Source organism: Pelobates fuscus, chromosome 5 (assembly GCF_036172605.1).
Source record: "Pelobates fuscus isolate aPelFus1 chromosome 5, aPelFus1.pri, whole genome shotgun sequence".
NCBI lineage: Eukaryota > Metazoa > Chordata > Amphibia > Anura > Pelobatidae > Pelobates > Pelobates fuscus.
Genome location: NC_086321.1, coordinates 233227053 through 233242766, shown reverse-complemented (window position 1 = coordinate 233242766; position 15714 = coordinate 233227053). Strand labels below are relative to the sequence as shown.

The 15714-nt window shown below is 36.8% G+C and overlaps 1 protein-coding gene across 16 annotated transcripts in view; it reads left to right on the top strand.

Annotated features, from left to right (window-relative positions):
- Positions 1-15714, top strand: part of PTPRD (protein tyrosine phosphatase receptor type D) — a 1559142-nt gene that overhangs the window by 1517479 nt on the left and 25949 nt on the right. For all 16 annotated transcript variants that reach the window (XM_063455118.1, XM_063455128.1, XM_063455127.1 and 13 more), the window contains 2 exons: positions 3934-4088; positions 12150-12435. In XM_063455118.1, the coding sequence (XP_063311188.1) occupies positions 3934-4088; positions 12150-12435 (441 nt within the window). The remainder of the gene's footprint in view (positions 1-3933; positions 4089-12149; positions 12436-15714) is intronic.

Below are 15714 nucleotides of genomic sequence, written 5' to 3'. Positions count from 1 at the left end.
CATCCATCTATCCACTCACCACCCATCCAGACATCCAGCCATCCATTACAAGACATTAACAGCTTGTGGTGGGGTACGGAATGAAAAGGGAGGGGTATGAGCAAAATGAATAGATGAGTAAAGATAAATGTTTTATTAAAAAGCCAAGATATTTCTTCTGGAGCAATGGAGGTAGATTGCTTAAAAGCTATTCTTTTGGAACAGAGAATGGTTGTCCAATTTGTTTCTTCAAATATGGCTAAAGTTAGTTCATGCTGAGAGGTGGTAACTGACAGAATGTCAGGTAGTGAATATTTCCTTTAAATATTATACACTGCTCTTGGACCCTGTTATTCTATATAGTTTGTCAGAAGCTTGTTATTTCACCGGCTGTCAGTGTAGTTCCTCAGTTCAGTGTATTTATGGATACATATGGAATAATTTACAGTTACCCAGAAATGATTCCAATGTCCAGCTATATAGTCCCATGTCAACAGAGCTTTCTTTCGAGAATCAGTAAATACTAGAGTTCAAATCAGGGCCCTTGTATCCAGCTATAGTGGCATTGATATATAAATTAACTATTTGCCATTCAAGTAAATTTCCCTTTATGACAACATCTGTGTTGTATGTGAGTAAATGAATATGCTTACATGAAGTGTGTTTACTTCCTTCTATAATAGTGATGATATGCCAATCCACATTCTCTCTTTATATATCCGAACATTCAAATACACAATATATATTTATACAACAATGCCATGAATAAATCCTGTCTGTATAACTGCATTGTGATGACAACCCATTATTTGATTCTCTAGGTATAATCTCACACACGGAGGTGTTTTGTTCAAATAAAAAAAATAAGTACACCAAAGTTATTCTGGTTTGAGTGCAGCTGACAAGACATGACATCATGCAATACAGAAGCAGATCAGTGTGTCTCCACATTATATATGCTATCAATCTATTAAAGACTAAATAAAATTACGCATCTCAGATGATGTATGTATTATATGGGGCTTGATTGACATATATTTTTATGTGACTATGTTATGTTTCCCTCACCAATATGCTGATTTTTATTGTTCCAAACTGAATGTTTTTCTTAGGTAGGGGAATTAATGCTCTGTTCCTAAGATTGGTCATTACATATTACTTATACAGTTGCAAAGTTCTCTGTTTTACGTTTACACTGAGACTTCACTCCAATTCATATTTCTCTTTGGACACTATTAAAGGGAGACTTTCACTTCTCTTAAAATTTTTAATATTATATTTATCTCTAAAATTTACAGATATGTACTTGGGAAAAAAATAATAATAACATTAGACATAGTAACCCACACCCCTTTATCCTGAATCTTAGCTCTCTTTTAAATCATTGTTGTGTTGTTTGCACCTATCAGTCAGCATAGAGAAAGCATACAGAGAAGAGGAGAATTAAATAATATTTATATTTCTCCTATTTATTTGCAATGTTTACTTTGTCGGAATTGGATTATGATGTAATTAGCCAAACCATTCATACACATTTAAAAGAGAATTGAGCATCATTATACGGATCTTAACATGTATAGCTTGTAGGAAAGATGAGACGAGGGATATGGAAGGAACATTTAAATATATAAAGAGAATCAACACAGTAAAGGAGCAGACTATATTTAAAAGAAGAAAACTGCGACAGGGGCAAAGGTTTAAAAATAATATCAGGAAGTATTACTTTACTGAGAGGGTAGTGGATGCATGGAATAGCCTTCTAGCTGATGTGGTAGAGGTTAACAGTGAGGGAGTTTAAGAATATGTGGGATAGGCACAGAGCTATTCTAGATATTAGAGACTAATGAAAGTATTAAGAATATTGGGCAGACTAGATGGGCCAAATGGTTCTTACAGTGAGGGAAAAATGTATTTGATCCCCTGTTGATTTTGAATGTTTGCCCACTGACAAACAAATTACCAGTCTATTATTGTAGTGGTAGATGTATTTTAACAGTGAGAGAGAATAACAAAAAACGCGTGTCAAAAAAGTTATCAATTGATTTGCATGTCAATGAGTGAAATATATATTTGACCCCTTCGACTTAGTACTTGGTGGCAAAACCTTTGTTGACAATCACAGAAGTCAGAGGTTTCTTGTAGTTTACCAACAGGTTTGCACACATCTCAGGAGGGATTTTGTCCCACTCGTCTTTGCAGATCCTCTCCAAGTCATTAAGGTTTTAAGGCTGACATTTGGCAACTCAAACCTTCAGCTCCCTCCACAGATTTTCTATGGGATTAAGGTCAAGAGACTGGCTAGGTCACTCCAGAACCTTAATGTGCTTCTTCTTGAGTCATTCCTTTGTTGCCTTATCAGTGGGTTTTGGGTCATTGTCATGCTGGAATACCAATCCACGACCCATTTTCAATGCCCTGGCTGAGGGAAGGAGGTTCTCACCCAAGATTTGACGGTGTATGGCTCCGTCCATCGTTCCTTTGATGCGGTGCAGTTCTCCTGTCCCCTTAGCAGAAAAACACCCCCAAAGCATAATGTTTCCACCTCCATGATTGACGGAGGGGATGGTATTCTTGGGGTCATAGGCAGCATTCCTCCTCCTCCAAACACGGCAAGTTGAGTTGATGCCAAAGAGCTCGATTTTGGTCTCATCTGACCACAACACTTTCACCCAGTTCTCCTCTGAATCATTCAGATGTTCATTGGCAAACTTCAGATGGGCCTGTACATGTGCTTTTTTGAGCAGGGGGACCTTGCGGGCGCTACAGGATTTCAGTTCTTCGTGGCATAGTGTGTTACCAATTGTTTTGTTGGTGACTATGGTCCCAGCTGCCTTGAGATCATTAACAAGATCCTCCCATGTACTTCTTTGCTGAATCCTCACTGTTCTCATGATCATTGAAAGTCCACAAGGTGAGATCTTGCATGGAACATCAGACTGAGGGAGACTGACAGTTAGTTATTTTGTGTTTTTTCCATTTGCGAATAATTGCACCAACTGTTGTCACCTTCTCACCAAGCTGCTTGACTATGGTCTTGTAGCCCATTCCAGCCTTGTGTATGTCTACAATCTTGTCCCTGACATCCTTGGACAGCTCTGTGGTCTTGACCATGGTGGAAAGTTTGGAATCTGTTTGATTGATTGCTTCTGTGGCCAGGTGTCTCTTATGTAGGTAACAAGCTGAGATTAGTAGCACTCACTTTAAGAGAGTGCCTGAACTCTTGCTAATTGATAGGGGATCAAATACTTATTTTACTCATTGACACGCAAATCAATTTATACATTTTTGACATGGTTTTTCAGGATATTTTTATTTTTTTGTTATTCTGTCTCTCACTATTAAAATACACCTAATATTAAAATGATAGATTGATCATTTTGTTGTCAGTGGACAAACGTTAAAAATCAGCAGGGGATCAAATACTTTTTTACCTCACTGTATTTGTCGTCACATTCTATCACAGGAATAAATGGTTATCACAAGTTCTAGGTGATTTTCAGTGTTTCACTCAATGGTGTGAATTCTAGAAAAATTACTGTTCCTCTTCAATGAAGCAAATACTGTGAAGAGAATGATCTTAATCCCTGGCTTGCATGCTATAAATATTGGGCTGTCTGTTATATGGGCATATATATGACTGAATGCCTATTTTATTACCCAATAACAGGTTTTTATACAGTCTGTAAAGGATTGATTGTTTGTATAATGTGGAGGTGCACTTGATCTCTTGTGTAAAATATAAATGAATAGGAGACAATTGTGTTAACTAAATCCTATCAAAGTTTATCTTCTGACAGGTGTATGTATCATAAACTTGAAGAATGCAAATTGGTTTAAAATGACTTTGCTGTTTTTGTTGTTATAAGAATATGTCATGTAATTTTTTTAAACAAAGGAACTCATACATATGTTTCTTGGATGCAATGTTCTGATTTCAAGCTTTCTATCTGACAGAATGGATCCAGTGAGAAGAGAGAAGTAAGACAGTTCCAGTTTACTGCTTGGCCAGATCATGGAGTTCCAGAACACCCCACGCCTTTCCTAGCATTTTTGAGACGAGTTAAAACTTGTAATCCGCCAGATGCAGGGCCGATGGTTGTTCATTGCAGGTACGGTAAATACTGGCAATAATTTAACCTTACTCATGAAAGGATAACATCTAGATTAGAAATGCTCGTGGAAAGGAAGCAAGAAATTATAATAGGGTATGCTATCGCTATCATGACCTATTTAAGCACAATCAGGATTAATTGTATCTAGCTTTATTATTCAAGGAGTTAAACAACTTTGAGCAGTATGAACTGTAACGTTAGTAAAAAACTAAATAAAAAATAATAATACCCTAAATAAATACATGCACCGTATATTAGTTTCATAAATAATTAGTAAAATATCTGGATCAAGAGCACTATCTGCTTCAGTTAGGTTTGCTCAGGTCTGCTTTTACAGCAATTATAAGGTATCCCCAGCACCCATAGTCTATCATAACCATCCAAAGGTGGACAGAAAATGAAGTGAAACTTAAAGCATTGTTTCATCAATGGTTATGTGACACATAATAGTGGGTGGCACGCAAAGACTTCTTGCACCATAACCACTTGAACTAGCTGTAGTTGTTATTGTGCTTAGAGTGCGTTTTTTTGGCTAAAATATGGAAAATGGAGAATGTTTTCAATTTTGTTATGTTACATATTTGTTTCCAACATTGCAATTCTGGCCTATATGCCATATGTCAAAGTCAACGTCAATGATTAGGCCTTTTTTTTAACACTTTTTGGCCTTAGTTAATTTGTAGAAAGGTTGTTTTGCACTTTCCTGTAGCTGAAGTGAGTGATAATATTTAAATGAATGCATACAATTAGTTATTTTGTCTGCATGCACACACTGTATCAATGCACTTTGTTTATATGAAGCATTTTCTTATAAAGTGGAGCTCTTAGCTGTTTGCAGTAGACTTTTTCAATGAACAACTGTGCTATACCAAATAAGCAGCTGTGTGCAATGAATTCTGTATGAGCATTACTGGTGTGCAAAATAATTCCACCATCTGCAGGAAATGTTAAAATATTTTTATAACCTAATAACTACAGTCTATTGAGAGACTTAAGTGAGCTTTCCCAGATGTATCGATGTTCCTTATTATCTATACACATGGAATTCCTTGGAACAATGTGCATTCAGCTGGGGTAGGAGGTGTTTAGGTAAAAATCGAATTCATGTCTACTTGGAATAAATACTTAAGAACAAGCTGTGAATCCAAAGTTATCAGCGATAAAATGTGACATATCCATTGTTTTAGTATTGTTTGAAATACATGGTTTGACTATTGAATTATAAATGATGTTGGACTCCGTTAAAAAAGTATGAATAGTTAGTGGGGGATGGGATGCAGACAGATAATGGTAGAGACATCTAAAATGTTTGATTATATAGCTAATCCTGCAGATATAGATAGTTCTAAATATAGATACATAAATCCATAGAAACAATAGTTCTTTCTCATTCATATGTGCTGTCAATTCTAAAATAATATCATATAGTTTCATTTGAATGTTGATGTAGCATGAACCTCTCATGACAAATTCACTTTAAACATTTGCTTAGAGGAACACTTCAGGCACCAAAACAATTTCATCTAAATGAAGTTGTTATGGTGCCAGGAGGCCCCTGGAGGCACTCTTACCTCGAGGGGTTAAAACATTTTAGAACGGTTTAACCCCAAAGTTTTCTCCAGCGCCGGTCTCCAATCCCCTTTACTGCCAAAGAAGGTGAAGTAGATGGTAGGGTCGGGGATACATTTGTGCTGCTTACTTCTGAGAGACTTCTGAACGAAGAGGTTGGGAATCTGTGTATGTGTGTGTTTAACTATGTTTGTGTGTGTGTGTGTGTGTGTGTATACCTGACAGTGTGCTTACCAATGTGTGTATAAGTGTGTGACAGCCTTTACATCTGATGAGTTTTCCTTTAAAGTAATGAAAATCAATTTTTTTCTGATATTAAAGATTAACCTTGACATTTCCCATACTGTGGATGCATTTTAATTATATTTAAACAAACTAGAAAATATTTTAGAAGACAAAGAGGGTACATGATTCCCCTTAGTGTAAATTAAAGGATACTCTAAGATCCAAATAAACTTTAATTACGCAGTTTTAGTATATAGATCATGCTTTTGCGGTCTCACTATCAAATTCACTGTCATTTGGAAGGAGATCCCTTTTGTTTCTGATTATGCCGCTCTAACCACACTTTCCCTTGCTGAGATTCACACAGCCACCATTAATAAAAAAAAAAGATTTTATTTTCAATCAGCTCTTACAGCACAGTGTGGTTACTTGAGACATTCGTGTCTCCTGTTCTGTTATTTGCATGTTAATCACACACAAGACTCCTGAAGGCTATTAACTGGGTCAGAGATTTAAAAAAATTTAATTAAACACACCATGCAATAAGGAAGTTTCAAATGCAGATATCTCTTTTCAGGAAGTGTGCATTGAGACTGTTAAGTCACAGGCATAAGGAGGTGTGGCCAGGGCTCCGTAAACAAAGTTTTGTTTACTCCTAAGTGGCTGATAATTGAGTAGTGAGACTCTAGAGACATGATCTATACACCAAAATCCACATATTTAAGCTTAAATTGTTTTGGTGCTTAGCTTGTGCTTTTAACAGAAAGTCATTATAATAAATTTACCCTGCATTATTGTCACACATTATAGTTTGCCAACAAGACAGCACATTGGTTTGTATATGACTGCACATGTCTGGGACATAACTGAAGGTATACCATAAATAAAATACCAATAAAATATCCATCATTTTATTTCTGCAAAACTCTGTGGCATTTAAAATGCAATTTCTATTAATAAATATGCATTCTACCGAGCCACTTTGAAGAACAATTAAATATATTCTGTCTCAGAATAAATCACCACTGTCTCTATGGTAAGATAACTTGTTAAAACTGATTTTATGAAACAACAGAAATCCCTATGGTTTTATCATTTAATGATCAGATAACAGTGACTAATGCCATTTCTGGGTAACTGCAGCAAAAGTGTAAATGTCATCCTGGTATGTCACATCTTATTAGGTGAAATTTCTTTGAAGCCATTAGCAAAGGTAGATGTTAGCATTTTCATGACTGGTGCAGGCAGTCTTAATTATGACACTGACTTACGTGAATTCACATTAAGACACTCAGAGGATCTGTACTTAATTAAGATGCTATTCTACTCTGCTTCTCTGATCGCGTGAATAGTCTCTTTAGTGATGAACTAACACAAAGTAGTATTTAGCTTTGAAATTTCCAGTTAAAATGCTTTTCTATATATAGTTCCTTCTGATTAACAAATTCCAGACTGTATGTTTTATGAACCTATTTAAGATGATTAATCTAAAAAGCATTGGAATATTATAATAGCCCATTACCAGAATTACTTTTATCAACTGTTGAAATAATCTGTCATTCAGCCGTTGCTAAGAATACTTGTGAATGTGTATTTAAATATGTGGCGTTCGCAAGTTATTTGTGGGGGACTCTCCAAGAAATGCCTGCGGTGCTTGCAGCATCTATTTTAACACTTCTACCTTAAGCCAGTTGTGTCTATTCTGCTCGATTATCTAGTGACATTATAACAAGTCTTTGCTCTAGCAAACAACATTTAAAAATCACTTTAGCTATAAATAGGAAGTATCTATATTATTTATGATAAAAGGAAAATTCTGCGTCCAAATCTACATATTAGTAATTGTTGCAAAAATATGCATTTACTAAAATCTGGACAAGCTAAAAATTTAACTTTCTTTAGCTATAAAGGTCAAATACACCTAATCTTTCTATAGCACTTACTTACTTAGTGGTGCGGGGCAATGTCCAGTGTTAGTTCACGGAGGACCAATCTCTAGGCTAGAGCTTCTCACAGAGTATTAGTGAGATTTAGAGATGTGTATAAAAATCTATTTTTTTTGTTCAAGTGCTTATTTCAGGTATTCATTTTTATGTGTCTATTAAAATGTTGATTTGCGATATAATGTATTATGTATTGTGGTTATGGTACTTAAAGTGACCATTTAACAATACATTTGGATTGTTGAACATGGTGTATTTTTGTATGATATTTATTGTGTTTAAGCTAAATAAAATAAGCACACAAGATAGATTTACACGCATTGCACTTCTGTTTTATTGGAGAGGTGAAGAGGGAGTCATCTAGTGTATAAACAGTTTATCCTGTTCTGTACTGCAGTCACGTATCAACAATTATATTGATCCACATTTCATTATGTCTCAGACGTCCAGCTCTTTGTTTGTGAGTCTTTTAATATAAGTATCTTGGCTTCTCAACTGCAATCATAATGAGTGATGAAAGCCACGTTTTAGGGAATACCCTGGGCTGATGCATGGGATTGTTAATCAGTAAAATCTTTTTTTCAGCCAGTGATTCCTTTGCTACCTATTGATGTGTCGAATTGTTGGAGAAGACAGTATATTTTCAAAGTATTTGCAAACGTTGCCCTAAAGGCTAACAGTTATCGCCATAGCTTAAACCAGTGTACATATTTGCAGCCCAAGCACACGCTGCTTTAGAGGCTAAATTACTGGTGTGCCACCAGCTAGAACTATGACACACATCATTTATACATCACAGTCATGCACTTAAGATCATTTATGATCTTATGCTGGAACTCATATTGTCACATGGATGGCTTAATTTATCTTACCCACGCAGCTGAAGCATATTGAAGATAACTAGTTGGCATACAATGGGCTAGTGGCCAGACTTGCATTTACATGTCTTGGTTGTCATTTTGTTATTCGTACCATAGTTGCCAGTTTTATTCAGTTTTAATTGGTTGCCAGTACCATACATTAGGAACCTAAAAATAAATACAGGACTGGAAGTAAAATCAGCCCTGTACCTCCCAACATTTCAAATTTGACAAAGAGCTTTTGGTAAGAGTATTGGTAGCATGGAAACCCCCCTGATACGGAATGGCCCTTATACAGCTTTGGTGCCTATACACCCTGGACCGGTGACCTGAGATCTCCCCCCAAAACCGCATCCCCCTCCGGTGTACCTCTCCTCACTCCCCCTGGAATCCTGCCTGGAGTTTATACATCAGCAGTCTCCGAAAGTCAGTTTAAAAAATGACTGTCAGCCAGTGCCTCCATATGTCCATATAATTCTGAGAATGCCACAAAGGATAGTTCCTCTAGTCATCGAAGGTCCTCCATCTTATCAAACCACACTGTCAAGGGAGGGGTATGTCTTTTTTCCAGAACAGAGGTAGCACTCTGTAGATACAAATATCTAATTTTGTGGTAATCAGTATTCTAACAGTCAGGAATATTTTTATGCAGCCGTTGGCGTGATAGTGTGATTTAAGAGGTAGGAGGCTGGTCGGAAAGGAGGGGGCTGTCAGAAAATTTGTTTTAGATTTCACGTAGTGCCTGCCAAAAATGTGTAATACTAGGGCATTCCCAACAAATGTGTAGGAATGTACCCATGTTGGCGCCACAACACCAACAATTGTCTCCTAGCACTAGATTCAAATGTCTCAGAGACTGTGGGGTCCTATACCATAAAGACAGAACCTTATAGGTTGTCTCCTAAGTCTTACTGGCTAGTGCCCAGTGATGTTCTAAGTCCCATTGCTGGTCTGTGAAAGTTTCCTCTAACCAGATTGCCCCATTGCTGGTCTGTGAAAGTTTCCTCTAACCAGATTTCCCATTTGCTCATGTAGTGGGGTGACAGGAGGTTTCTATTTTGTAAGAGAAGGGAGTATGCCCGACCCAAGTTTGTTTTTTGTGGGATGCGGCTTATGAACTGTCTCAGTTGTTCATATCTCAATCTCTGAAGAAATGTGTTCTGTGCACCATCTAAAAGCTCACCAAGAGATTTAAGTTTGTCCCCCGCCAGCAGATGGCGAGCTTGTACATGTGTCTGCAGGAGTAAGCATGCAAACGCTCTCTCCTCTATCGTGGCTGCAAACTCTGGGTTATGTGTCAGAGGTTAAAGGGGAGAGGGGAAAGATAAGAATTCCATTCTCGTTGCAGTCCAATGCCAAATGTCTAGGGTAGTCTTAACAAAAGGTTGATGAAGTGCAAGCTTCCTGCTCACTGTCGGGTGCATCCACATTAGTGCCTTCAGAGAACCTCCTGTCTGAGATTGCTCAATCTCTTTCCACATTTTGACTACTCCATCCTTAACCCACCCCAACACCCTCTGTAGGTGGGAAGCCCGGTAGTATAAATGAAAGTCACGGGCTGCCAGCCCACCCTCATTCTTTGGTCTCGTTAGTATTTGGTACTTCAACCTCGGTTTGTATGAGCCCCATATATATATATATATAATTGTCAGTGACCTGAGAGACGTGAAGAATGCAGTTGGAATATGGATGGGCAGTGTTTGAAACAGGTAAAGAATGCACGGTAGCAAATTCATTTTCATCACTGCGATATGCCCAAGCCAGCGTCCACTCTTCCAAATTCTTCTTGAAGTTATTCAGCATAGGCATTAAACTGGTGCGATACAACTGAAAAAGATCATTGGTAAGCAAGATTCCCAGATATTTGCTTTATCTGCCCAGAGGAATTGAAAGCACGGACGTAACATGGAAGGCCTTCTGGTCAGCACCGTAGCATTCAGTACATTTGATTTTGAGTAGTTGATCTTGAAATGGTAGATCTTGCTGTAGCGATCAAATTTCTGTATTATGTGGGGAGGGTCGTCTCTGGAAAAGAAACAAAGAATATCAGGTCATCCGCATATGCGACCACTTTGCATGGCGTGGGCCCCTCTCTGAGTCTCTTGATGTCAGGATTGTGTCTCACAGCCTGGAAGAAAGGCTAGAGACACCACAGACAAGTAACAAGCAAATGCAGTGCAAGTGTGTAATTAAATTTGCTTGTGCTGTGTAAAACAAATACAGTGTCTTTTTCAGATGAGAGCTTTGTGGTGAGTAGTTTTAAATGGATCCGTCAAAGCTTTTACTACAAAATGTTTCCTCTCTTGTAAATCAGTATTTTTTTTTGTGTTTTAGCATAGCAATAATATGTATCTACCTACATCTTCTATTATTTATTTCTAGATTATTGTATTTCTCGCATAGTGTCTTGTGTTAAAATATTTGTTTGTGTAAATGTACAGATGATGTACCCTTTACTAATAACGTCCTTTTTTATTATCTGGTTGCAATATTAAAATTTAAGATAGTATTCCTTGTTTTGCAACTAGATTTACAACTGATATCAGCCAAATGGTAAACAAATGGGTTTATTCACTGAACTTCAAATTGTAGCAAATTGATATGCAAATTGCAAAATGTAAGCTAAAATAGCTCATAAGGAGAAATTCTCAAACTCAAAATTTAGATCACTGCTTGACTATTAAAGGGACCCTATAGTCACCAGATCAACTGCAGAATATTGTATTTGTTCTGGTGAGTATATTAATTCCATTCAGGCTTTTTGCAGTAAGCACTAGTTTTTTCAGCGAAAAGGCAATGTTTACATTACAGCCTAGGGACACCTCCACTGGCCACTCCTCATATATAAGCACTAAAGGTGCTTGCTGAGGAAGTGCTGCACATTGTGCAATGCTGCCATTCAGTGTCTCCACGCTCTGTATGGAGACACTAAAGTTTAAACTCAAATTTTCTCCCACGCGGCACCGGTTTCACCACAGCTGGCTCGCTCCGCCTCCATGGCTAAGATCATCAAACATGATGGTCTCAGCCAATCGAATGCTTTCCCGTATGAAAGCATTGAGAGGCTATTGTGCTAGACCAATCAGCGATTCCTCATTTAGATGCATTGAATCAATTAATCTCAGTTGGAAACGTTCAGTGCCTGCACGCCATGTGCAACACAGATATATGAAGCACATTTAGTGGCCATCTGAGTGACGACCACTAGAGTTATAACTAGCTAGCAGTGTATATTAAAAAGCATGCAGAGACAGGCTGTAGACATCAGAACCACTACGGTAGGCTGTAGTGGTTTGGTGACTTTATTATCCCTTTAAATTTGATAATCACTTTGTTTTAGTGAGTAACTATAACATGGTCTATAAAGATATGTTCCATGCAGTTTGGAGAACGCAATATAGATATTTTTTAACCATTTTGTTTTATTACTAATCTTATTTTTTTTTTCTCTTTTTTTTCAGTGCTGGAGTTGGCAGAACAGGTTGCTTCATTGTAATAGATGCAATGTTGGAAAGAATACGACATGAAAAGACTGTAGATATTTATGGTCATGTAACTTTAATGAGAGCGCAGAGGAATTACATGGTTCAAACAGAGGATCAATATATCTTTATCCATGATGCACTGCTGGAGGCGGTGACATGTGGAAATACCGAAGTGCCAGCTAGAAACCTGTATGCATATATTCAGAAGCTGACACAAATAGAAACTGGAGAGAATGTAACGGGAATGGAGTTAGAGTTTAAGGTAAAGTGTTTTATAATAGAAAATACTCTTCTGTTTAATTAATAATAAACTGTACATCCATTCACTGTGTAAGAAATGATGACCCTCTTACAAGGCTATTCTTTAGGGAATGTATACAAATAAAACACAGACAAGTGTATGTAAAAATAACATATATATTGATATTGGTTGTTAAATTAGGCTACCGTTATAGTTTGCTCCTATGGATGAATATAAAAACATTGTATTAATGCATAGGCATTGAACACCATATAATACAGTAAATTAAGATTTTCATCATTTATACGTATATATGGCTTGGTTCCTTCAGTCACCCATGCTGGACTGGCCTTCCACTCACATGGTCAGATGAAAAGGAATGAATCCAGGGCTGACCTCCTTGGCTCAGCTATTCTAGAACACTCAGCAAGAAGTGACCAGTTAGGTTTTTGGGTAGGTTGAGTATTCCTCAGATCTATAGACAAGATGGCTTGGGAAAACAAATACTTGCATGCTTACATCTAGATGTTCATTACTCATACATTCTGATCTTCTGATAACAAGACCCTTGCAATCTTCTTTTTAAATACTTTATATGAAAGACCCAGAGGTCAATCAGACAGATGTTTACTCCAATATGTCTTACATATAATGCAACTGAAAGCTTTGATAATTATCACACTATTAAGTAGTGAACCAGTCACATATACAGAAAGTTGCATACAATATTGCAGCATTTTGCGTATCAATTTCTTACAACTGTATAGTACACATTTACCAAGGCAATGGTTACATTACAAATAATTATGCAGAGTGTTTAACTGGTATAATAGATTAATGGTATCCATTGTCCCACTGCTTTTAGCTGCAGGATATTATTTTGGGTTGACACCTCTACAGCTAGATTAAGAACAGGTATTTAAACAGAATGCACAATTTGGTTAGTTAGTGCTTTGAACTTCCACTAGTTTTAGGACCCAAGTATTGTAGTAATTTCTATACTAGAAGAATCTTTATCTTTCACGCATCAGAGAGCTCCCTGAGGTGAAGGGAGTTGCGTAAGCTGAAAAGAGGCATGCGTCCATTAAATTCAGCCTTTCTCATGTTTTTGATATTGATCCAAATGAAGAGGGGAAAACAACAACAGTTTGAAGCCCTTTGCAATTTTACAACAGGATGCAAATAAATTCCTTCTTGTCCCCAGAATGACTATCAGAGCACTCCTTAGATCAAGAAGCGGTTACCCCACATATTAAAAATGATATCCCTGACTATGATGTTTTTGCAAGTATTTATCTAGTTGCAGTTTAAACATCTGTGAAGACTCTGATGAAGCCACATCTTCAGACAGAGAATTCCACATCCTTATTGTTCTTACTGTACAAAATATTTTCCTTTTTCTTAGACTAAATGTCCTTTCTTCCAGTCTAAATGCATGATCTTGTGTCCTTTGTATAGTCCTGTTTATGAATAGATTTTCAAACAATGGTTTATATTGGCCCCGAATATATTTGTATAATGCTATCATGTTACATCTGAGGTGTAGTTCTAAACTAAACAGATTTAAATTTATTAACCTTTCTTCAAAGCTAAAATGTTCCATTCCTTTTATTAATTTTGTAACTTGTCTCTGGACTTTGTTTTGTGCCATAATATCCTTAAGGACACATGACATGTGTGACATGTCATGATTCCCTTTTATTCCAGAAGTTTGGTCCTTAAGGGGTTAAAACAGGTGACAAAAATGGCAAAGCACATTCAAGGTGTAGTCTTACCCTTGAGTTATAAAGAGGCAAAAAAAATTTTTTGTCCCGAGAATGAATACCCCTTTGTATTTAAGAATATAGCTTACTGGCCTTCTCGTGTGTTGTTATCCCTAATTCACTACCATTTAGGGTGTAAATTGCTTGTGAGATCTTTACACTAAATTGCATAACTTTGCATTTATCTACATTAAATTTCATCTGCCATTTGAGTGCCCAGTCCCCCAATTTGTCTAAATTCCTCTTTCAATTCACATTGTATTACCTTACAGAGTTGTGTGTCATCTTCAAACACTATTTCAAGATCATTTAAAAATATGCTAACTAAAAGAGGTCTCAGAAAAGAATCCTGAGTGACACAAAGTACCATTAATGACAACTCTCTGTACTCTTTAATCCAATGTTCTAACAAAGAACAAGAATTTTCATCTACACAGGTTTATTTTAATTTTAATTTTAACAATAACCTATTTTGTGGTACCGTTTTGAATGAATTGGCAAAATCCAAGTATATCACATCCACTTTAAAACTCTGATCTATATTTCTACTTACCTTTTCGTGAAATGCTATTAAGTTAGTTTGACATGCTTTTATGATTCATAAAATCATGCAGATTTTTGCCAATAACAATGTTCTTTTCAAATTAATTCCTGAAAACTATCCCTCAATAACCCTTTGAATACTTTCATAGCTACAGACGTTACACCCACAGGTCTATAATTGCCAGGCAAAGATTTTTAACCCTTATATAGGAACCACAGCTGCCTGTCCCCAGCCCTCTGGTACAATTCCCAAAAGAAAAAAATCTTGAAAGATTAAAAGTAGAGGTTCACTTATTTCCACACTTAGCTCCTTAATGGACACTTCAGACCCCTAAACCACTCTAGTTTCCTGAAAAGTTTTACGTGTGAAGACTGTGTGTTCTTTATTTCATTTTGCAAAAAGTACAGATTTCAATAGAAATTTACACTTTTATTAATTAACCTGGTTACTTCCCTCTGGATTTCAAGAAGACAACAGGTCCTGTTACTTTCAGGTTTGGTTAACTCAGTGAAGCCAAACTTGAGAGTTAACAATTGCCCAGAGGACCTGCCCTGCAAACACTTTTTATTCAGCTGAATTGAGAATCTGTGACTGGACACACAAAGAAAGTCTGAGCAGGGTTAGAAGATGAGGGTTTGCAGAGGCAACAGACACAAGAACGGCAGTTTTGCAAGCAGTTGAAATATATGCCCACCCCCACCCCCCATGAAAAAGGGCATAATGCATGCACGTTTTCATTTTGGGTATATCTAGTAAACAGTGATTTTTTGTTATTTTGTATTTAGGCAGTGGAGTGTCCTTTTAATATATTTTGAGTGAATACCTTTAGGCCCTGGGGCTTTGTTTGCATTAACTTTCTTAAGTTGCTGTAGCACTTTGTCTTCAATCATCCAATCCAAGTTTTTTGCAGCAATCATCTGCTTATCTCTTGCCATAGGTTCCTCTTTAATATATACTGAGGAAAAACAGTTATTTATATGTTTTTCCTTTTTC